General features: G+C 30.6%; 1 protein-coding gene across 2 annotated transcripts; it reads right to left on the bottom strand.

Moving 5' to 3' along the window:
• Positions 1-5,984: 5,984 nt before the first annotated feature.
• On the bottom strand, positions 5,985-8,384 carry LOC126834807 (odorant receptor coreceptor-like). Of its 2 annotated transcripts, XM_050566984.1 has the most exons (5): positions 8,153-8,384; positions 6,922-7,225; positions 6,530-6,601; positions 6,263-6,352; positions 5,985-6,203 (listed from the first exon to the last, which is right to left on the bottom strand). In XM_050566984.1, the coding sequence occupies exons 1-5, from the start codon at positions 8,305-8,307 to the stop codon at positions 6,060-6,062; spliced, it is 765 nt and encodes a 254-aa protein (XP_050422941.1). In that variant the 5' UTR covers positions 8,308-8,384; the 3' UTR covers positions 5,985-6,059. The 2 variants fall into 2 exon arrangements, with proteins under 2 accessions (XP_050422941.1, XP_050422942.1); XM_050566985.1 differs by lacking the exon at positions 6,263-6,352.
• Positions 8,385-9,806: the final 1,422 nt, after the last annotated feature.

Below are 9,806 nucleotides of genomic sequence, written 5' to 3'. Positions count from 1 at the left end.
CTTCCCGGCTATTGACTCGATGTGTGAACACATTTAGCTGTTGGGATATTACAAACTTTAATTAATAAAACTAATGATTAATTAGTTTATTTTTTGATAATTACACAATGACCACGAACTTATTAAGAAAATGATTCGATACAAATTACTTTAATGATAATAAAATATATAACTTAATTTACAAACATACACCTCTACTATACAATGATTACAACAATATTGTAATTATTTATCACTATTGTTGAATGAACAAGTGACTGCATTTTTTTTATTTTGTGATAATGTCAAATATTTAACAACATTATAGAAATTCATTACTCACAATAGCTTCACAGATGGGATCGTCACGCAACACATTTCTCAAATGCTGAATTTGAGAAATTATCCGTCGACTCTAAATTAAAAAATAACTATTTGTAATATTAATTAATTAAAATATTAAAAACTGTATACTATTATTATTAGGTCGATTAGGTTTCATAACAATACGATTAATGCATACTTTTTTTAATTAATTATATTTTATTTTTAAGTTACCAACTATTTAATACCTACTGAGATAAGCACGTAAACCTTTTCGATTTGCGTTTTCTCTAAAATATGTATCATAATATTTATACTCGATCTGTAAATTTTTGCTATACCTCTGTTTAAATGCTCGATATTCTATGATATTTCCTACTACTAGGTATAATATTATGATCGTAATACGTTTTATTTCCTTAGTTAATTGAACACATACGACCCGATTGTTTTTAAAAATGAATATATTTACCTCTTTGACGGTGGCGTTGCATCTGTAACACAAGTAAATCAAATTCCCTGCCACTATGCATATGTATAAGGATAAATTAAATAACGAGTAAGTGTCCACGTGCCTTCTACGAACAATGTTTTCCCATACAAACATATATGAACACAATAATAACTGGGTGTAGGTGTCAATCATGACAAATAATAATTCCGGCCCGAAAGTCTTGGATATATGATCAATAAAGTCTTCAAGATACCAATGATCGTTCATCAACGATGTCAATCGCATCGCCCTTTCAGGTTTTGATGTCAAACTGCACAATTCTCCCATTTCTCTGTAGAATAATAAATATATGATGTTTAGGAAACAAATGCTTAGTAAACAAAATTACACAACTGATAAAATGTTTAAAGAATTGTCCTCATAGTAAATAAAGCTAAATTATGTTATTCCTTAATTTTAATTGTTTTTTACACGTTTTACATCTATGTAATCCCTCCAATCATGACTCGGATGGCTTATAGATTTGACAGTTTTTGTAAACATATATTACAGATATCATTACCTGTTGATGTCTTCGTAGGAGTTCTGTGATACCAAACAGATAATGCTAACCAGGTGGATGATTAACGGCGTGCACATCGACGACACGAAAAATCCGTAATACACGGTTGGGTAGTGGCCATTGTACAAAAATATAGTAACTCCTTTTCTGATTACAATAAAGGCCGTCGACACCAGCACGGCAAACGTGGCGAAAGACAACCCGCGGATGTAACGACACCGAAGTATCAGGGCTGCGACCATGTTGAAACAACGGACTGATTTGTTCGGCCGAAACCCGACCAATATTATTATTAATAGTATTAAAATCGAGTGCGAGATCCATGTGCCTAACTTTGTGCAGTATTTGTCCGCCGAACAGACGATTTTTTTCTTATTGGCTATCGAATTTATAACGATTTTCGACATTCCAAAAAACGTCCACACTTGTATTGCCACGTGCAATATCCAAAATATGATTCCACTTTTGCTCACGTGAAAACGTACGTCCCGAACTAGAAAAGCACAAAAAGCACTTCAAAAACATTATCAAGGGTTGAACGCTCGGCTTGATTTATAAAACATTTAGCTATATTAATTTTGTATAAATTATTAGGTAACACGACTCCTAATAAGACGCGACTTTAATAATAACATATTTTTTTTTTTTTTTGAGATTCTGTATATTACAATTTATCTCGACAATTAATAATAGCATATTAATAAGTGAGTGGGCACGGTTTTTCATACAAGAGTACATACCTCGTTGTATTTATCTCGTTAAAACTTAAGTTGTTAATTTTTTGTAAAAAAAATAAGAATTGATTAATGAACTGTTAAATGGTTTTTTTATTAACTCTAAATAATAAAATCTGTTAGCTGTATAATTTTTTTTTTTTTTTTTTTTTTTTTTTTTTAATTTTTTTTTTTATAAAAATATATTTACAATCTGTAATATTAGTTTCAATAAGTAAATTTGAAAAAAAAATATGATACAATGACAGGACAACGTGAAAGAAGAGGGTGTCCAGTAACACTACTTCAACTAGATTTAATTACATAATTATAATTGTTTTGAATTCCTTAAAAAATTTGTTGATTATTTTTTTTTTTAGTTATTGAGAAGGTCGCGAGACCAATTTCGTTTTAATCGACGAGGAGGATTGTTTGGAAGAGTAAGAGAAGAAATATTGGATATCAGTGGATTCGGGTGATTTATAGTGGTAGAGTGGAATTTTTTATAATGAGTGGATGCAAGAACAGGAATCGTAGGAATACTGAGGTCGTGATGGAGTGTACGATTACTTACATACCAAGGCGAGTTAGTTAGGAGACGGAGGTTAATTGATTGAAGTGATTGAAATAAATTTAGATTTGAGGTTTTTGTCGATCCCCAAATTTGGATGCCGTAGGTCATTGCAGGACGAATAAGTTGTTTGTATAGGAGGATTTTATTATTAAGAGAAATGTTTGAACGGAGAAGATGTCTTAAGCTATGGAGTTTTAATTTAAGAGATAGTTTTTTAGTTTTGATGTGAGTAGCCCAGGTTAATCGCTTGTCAAGATGAATGCCTAAGTATTTAACAGAGTTTTCTATTGGGATTATATTATTGTTAAGAGTTAATGGAGGACTAACTTTGAGTCCTAAAGTGAATGTAATATGTGATGATTTATTTTCATTTACTTTAATTTTCCACTGATTAAACCAGGTTTCTAGCTCGTTAAGATGCATTTGCAGTTTATTAATGGCTGAATTAATATCTGGGTCGGAAGAAGTTATGCAGGTGTCATCTGCAAAAGTGGCTAAGTTAGTGATGTTTGAATGAGGTATGTCGGCAGTAAATAGATTATAAAGGGTAGGCGCGAGAATGCTACCTTGTGGAACACCAGCTTTTATAGGAAAAGTATTTGAAAGCTCATCATCGCATCGCACTTGGAAAGTACGGTGTGAGAGGAAAGATTTTAAGGTAAGATATAGAGGAGTGGGAAGGAAACGAATTTTGTAGAGCAGGCCTTTGTGCCATACGCGATCAAACGCCTGTGCTACGTCAAGGAATACGGCTGAACAAAAATGTTTTTTTTCTAGAGAAGAGGCAATGTTGTCTACAATTCTGTGTACTTGGTGAAGGGCTGAATGATTATTTCTAAAACCAAATTGGGTATCTGGAATAATTTTTTTTTCGGTTATAATTGGATAGATTCTTTTGATTATGATTTTTTCTAGGATTTTAGAGAAGGAGGGGAGTAGGCTAATTGGTCTATACGACGAAGGGAGATGCGAGGGTTTCCCAGGCTTATGAATTAGAATAATGACCGAGTGTTTCCAAGAAGAGGGGATGTATGATAAACGGAGGATAGAGTTAAAGATGTGTGAGAGGTGAATAATAGCTTTTTTTGGTAATTTTTTAATGATTTGATTTGTTATTAGATCATGGTCGGTAGCTGTATAATTACATTTTTTTCTATGCATATACATTATATGTATATATATTATTAAGAAACCACTACAACTTTTTCGCTGTTAGGCCATGCTTATATCAGTGCAAAAAGTCTCTCACATACAACGACACGTATATAAGTTATCTAAATGAAAGCTTTATTGTCTAAAACCAAATAATTCATGCTTTTTTTGTATAAACCGCACGAGAGTATTTATGTATAATAAAAATGTTGAACAATACGACGATATTATGTAGGTAAGTAATTTGATTCTTACTGTTATTATGACTTCTCCCGCAAAAATCTTTAGGATTTCTGTTGTTCTCCATTCGACAGTATGAGTAACTGACTGGTATAATACCGAACATTTTACAAAGGTAATAAACTGGAGCAATAGTAGCCAAACGGCCAATTTTCAATTGCTTGGCCATAGTTTGGCGTGTGCCTGGTGGCTATGTACTAAATTTTTAAAACCATTTCCTCACATTAAATATTCAGGTAAATTTCATATATATGTGATATTTAAAATATTTGAAGAGTTGTTTTAAGTTGAACTTGTATTGTTAAATGACTTGAATAATTTAACAAAAATACATTTTTTCCCAGTACCTGTCTTTATTTTCTCTAACACAATTTTAGTGTTTTTTTTTTTTGTCTTTAATGAATGACATTGACATACCTGAACGTTTAAAATATGATAAAAACATATGAAGGGCTGCGGGGAAAAAAGATCAATGTCAATTTTTTAACATTCTGAGAAAATCATGTTTTTAATTTCAAAACGTAATACATTTTGCCTGTATGCCTAAATTTCCGGCGGTCGTTACTCTGGACTAATCTATTTTTTCCCTGGTTCGAGCGCATAAAAAATTACAAAATACTAATACAAATAATTTTATACAAAAACATCATTTTCAAAAAAAATTTACATTGATCTTTTTCACACTTCATATAAGGTGGAAATAATAATAAAAGCATTGTTTCCTGTTGAAAGTTTAATTAATATTTAGTCATATCGTAAATAGTTCGCATTTTGAGACATTTGTTATAAAAAAAAATGTGTTGTTTATACAAAATACAACCCGTGTTGGGCCACATTTAAATCGAGTAATAAATATTTTAACTACGGTGCAGAGCTAAGAACAAATTGTTTTTACAATTATGGTTTTATTTTTGTTCGGACCCACGATATCTTTTAAACCACTGTTCCGATTTTTTCATGTAGAAAGTATACAAATCAGAAATCGAACCTGATAGGTAGTTTATTGGGCTAAACATTAAATAAAGTCATCCCTTACTTTCGATTTTGCCGGCGAATAAATGACATTTTTTTAATTTTTGGCCCAATAAACACCGTTAAGGTTCGATTTCTGATTTATAGACTTAACTAAGATATCGGTTCAGCGATTGTAACGATATCACGTGTCTAAACACAAAAAAAAATTTTAATTTAAAAAACACATCATTGTAAGTACAATACCTTCTTAGCTCCACGTCGAAACTAATATTTTTAAACTGTTTATGAACAAAAAATATTTCTTCGAAACTTTGAAAGTATTGAACTTGACCTTTGCTGTCTAGGTTGATGATAAATAGTACAAAATATATTTATATAGATATTTAGCCTTCTATCATTCGCGTGGCGCAAATGTTTTTCTATTAAAAATAGAAATTTGTATGTAGAAATTTCATGTGAAAAGCTCTTATCTAATGATTTGTATACAAGTTTATCTTACACATTTATCTTTTTCAAGTAGCATTAATATGTATGTTAATACTATCATCAAAAATTCATAGCAAAGAATTGTATCAGTGTTAGTTGTAAGACTCATATTCTTTACTATTAATGGATCAAGAATTTATGTTAGTGGGAAGGGGGTATTAGGAATTTTTAATTTTGGCCCAATTAACTACCTTTCAGGTACAATTACTAATCTATAGAATTGCTACCCAAAGAAATCGGTTAAGTGGTTTAAAAGATATCGCGGGTCGACTCAAAATAAAAAAATTAAAATAATAAAAACATTCTCAACTCTGCTTCGAAGCTAAAATGCAAAATTAGAAAAAATAAAATTACAACAACACATTTTTGGTAAAACAAGTATATATTGTATTTTTAATCCACATACCTATTATGTTTTCAAAGAAGCTAATCTATTAGTTCATTTATTTTTTAACAAATTGTTATCAATTAAGTACTTTGAAATTTTGTAAGTATTTCTTTAACAAAATTACATTAGGACAGTAAATTGGTTTCATAAGAGATAATAACGAAATAGTTCACACAGTTAAAAACAAATAAAAAACTTTTTAAAAATTACAATTATTCATCTTTGATAATACAAGGCCATGATTTACATTTAACGGTAACAACTTCACTGATATTCATTGCGGCAGATGTATGTTTGGAACCTTCTATTTGGAATTGAATAAGCACCAAAAAGTAAGTTAGCACAATGCCTGCCGACTGTAAAACATAAAGAAGTATCGAAATTATGTCAAACAACCACTTTATTAATTGCTTACACCAAAAAGTAATGACAGATTTATGTCAAAAAACTTTGCAGCTGTAACTTGTACTTTACGACAATTGACTCGAAGTGTGAATATTTTTAGCTGTAAGTATATATATATGTATAACTTAATTAAACAGCTGTTTCTACAATTGTAAACTGTAGATTAATGTACACTGTTAATTTCTGACGATTTATTAATATTCAGTCGATATCAGATCAATTAACTCAATATTAAAATATTAAACAACAATTGTCAGTATACAATTAAATTACTTACAATAGCTTGACAAACGGGATCGTCGTACAATAAATCTCTCAAATGCCGAAGTTGATAAATTACCCGTCGACTCTAAATCAAAACATAATTGTTATTATTCATTTTATTAAAATATCCCAATCTCCTATTTTAATACATATAATATTATAAACTCATACACAGCAGACATTTAAACCCGGACGCATTAATTTACCTTTCGTCGGACGATTAAAGGAATATCAAACCCATATTTTAAAGAAAAACTCGGGATAAGACATTTGAACGTGTGTTTCATATTGAGGAAATTATTTTAATAATATTTTAAGCGTTTTCAAAGAATGAAAATATTTCATTTGTATAAAATCGTATTTATATGTATACATATATATATACTTATATACATATTTAGGTACCTCTTTGACTGTAGAGTGGCCTCTGTAACACAAATAAATCAAATTGCCCATTAAAATAACTATGTTTAGGACCCCGTGAAGTAATATATCGTGCAATCCGTGAACAATAGAATCCCATATCGCATAATACAAACATAGTAGCAGCTGAATGTATATGTCCAGTATGGTTAACAATAATTTAGAACCGAACGTCTTGGACACGAGTTCAATATAATCTTCAAGAAACCAATGGTCGTTCATCAACGATCTCAATCGAAACACCCGTTCAGTTTTCGATTTCAAATTTTTCAGTTCTCCCAATTCCCTGTAATAGATAATATAATAATAATTATAATAATATTATTATTAGATATTTAAGCATACACATTAAAAACTTTAAGGGGCATTTTATTTTAAATATAATACTTATAAATTATTTATAATAATTAATGTTTACTTGTATTATATTTAAAACATTTTTCAGACGAGTCTGCAACCACGAAAGAGCATTTTCATGTCTCGTTGAAGTACCGAATACATTTTTTTAAAAATTAACATCTCCATCTTCATCATCACCCCCATTCTCACCGTCATCCTCATCCCCATTCCCACCCCATCTCTAATATCTTTATCTTATCCCTTATCTCTAATATTTTATCTCTTATCAGATAACAGCGTAACGCTTTTTATGACACTTTTTTCGGTTATGTGCCTGAGCAAAGACATGAAAATGTCAAAAAGAATTATTAGTTAAATAGCAAAAAATATACATAAATAGTATCATTAATTAACTCTGTTTGAGTTCCTCACCTAGGAAGCCTCTTCACTGTGACAATTTGACCTTTGTTAATACTACATCTATTATGCTTATTGTTCTGAATTGTAACATATTGCATAAATAAAAATTAAATAAACAAAAACGTTTGTGAACTCTTTCGTGTCTGCCGACATATTTTGGTCAATGGTTCGCATCCCTTCTGATCAACCAATCTACTTAAAATCTTCATTATACTATGGACGAGCTATCGTTTGACTCGAGGCAATTCATTAAACATTTTTAACGATCCGGGAAAAATCGGGTAAATTTGAATAAAGTTAGAAAGTTTGGATTTAAACTGTCACCATTTTTATAAAATAAATGTACAATCCGTTTAGAACAGTTTGGTTAAGACAACAACATTTTAGAACGATAAATTTGTATTAATGAATGCATAGAAAATAAAATATGAATTAAGTATATATTGTATATTACCTATTTACGTCTTCGTAGGAATGCTGAGATACCAAACACATGACGTTTATCAGGTGAACGAGAAATACGGGACACGCGTAAGCAATGAAAAACATGTAATAGAGAAACGGATATTTCAGATTGATCAAGAGTACGGCCACAAACGTTTTGGTCATGAGGGTAAACGTGAATAAGATCACGGCAAACGTGGCGACGGGCAATCTGCGCAAGTAACGATACCGGAGCAATTGGATAGCCGTCTTGTCCATGCAACAGACGATATTTTTCAGTCGAAACCCGACCAAAATCATCACTACAGGAGTTATCGCCGTATGCGAGACCAGCGCGCTTATCGCTGTGCAGTAATTGTCCACCGAACAGGCGATTACTTTTCTACTGACTAACGATCGAGCCACCAGACTCGACATCCCGATAAACGTCCACACGTGTAGGGTGAGCTGAAAAATCCAAAATATCGTTCCACACTTGCTTACATGAAAACGTACACCGTGAACTAGAAGAAAATAGAAAAAAAAGGTTTGCATCAATGTGGTCAATTCCATTAAAATTTACATTTTTTTTTATAAAATAGGTATTGTAGAATGTACTAAAAAAATAAGTAAACATTATAGTAAATAAAAAATGTTAAACCACAAAATTGCAATTATTTTCAAAGAAAGTGAGCGCGCTTACGTCAAATTAATCGCCCCGTATTAGTCAAACCACCAAATAAATACAGTTAATATTGTGGTGTGTAAAAATGTAATCTTTCTACGTTAGGAGAAAATGTTACAGTATTTAGCATATTCCTCTTCTGGAGGTGCATAATATAAACTAATTTATAATATTATGTCTGGTATAGTAATCAAACTATTAAATATATGAATTACCTACGCGTTATAAAAACTTCATAACAAATCTTCAAATAAGCAAATGTATCCAACACATATTATAGACCTTAAGATTTAAATGTTTTTTATTTTTTCACACAAGTCATAAATATGCACACACAGGATACTTGCTGTAAGTATACTTAATAGTAGCTATAATATTTGTTTTTGTTTTCTAATAGGCTTTTATGTATCTGCGCTTAACGTATTACCTACATAGGCAGTACGCAAAACGTATTCACAGTTGTTTTTCATCAGTTCCTAAACCAAAGACTTACAATAGCCATACACTAACATAATATTTATTTGTTACTATTGATTTTAAAAAAATGAACGATAAATGACATTAAAACAAAATAGCTAACGAAACAACAATATTAGGTACAAAGTTACTATAGCAGAATTTTAATCAATCTATAAATATAAAATAAAAAATGTATTTTTAAAGAAAAAATTTAATTTATTTAACTGAGATGTGTTGTACGTCTTAATTCTTAAAACTATACAGGGACATTTTATCCTACATCACAAATTGATCACGTATCGGGGATGATAGTAATAGGTTTAAAATATATTTATATATTCTTACTGTTACTATGAATTTTTCCGTGAAACCCTTTCAGTTTAATAACATTATTTTCACTTTTAAAATACGAGTAACCAATTGGTAAAACGCCAAAAATCTTAATGAGATAATACACCGGAGCTATAACAGCCAGAGGACCAATTTTCAATAGCTTGTACATGGTGCGACGATGCGACTGTCCACAAAATTAACTTCAAAC

The sequence above is a fragment of the Adelges cooleyi genome, unplaced genomic scaffold, assembly GCF_023614345.1.
Source record: "Adelges cooleyi isolate 19-005CV unplaced genomic scaffold, UGA_ACOO_1.1 ACOO_flye_CR_arks_rails_tigmint_CR_PRNA_21, whole genome shotgun sequence".
NCBI classification, from domain to species: domain Eukaryota; kingdom Metazoa; phylum Arthropoda; class Insecta; order Hemiptera; family Adelgidae; genus Adelges; species Adelges cooleyi.
Note: the sequence above shows the minus strand (reverse complement) of the source record. Positions and strands in the feature narration are given on the sequence as shown.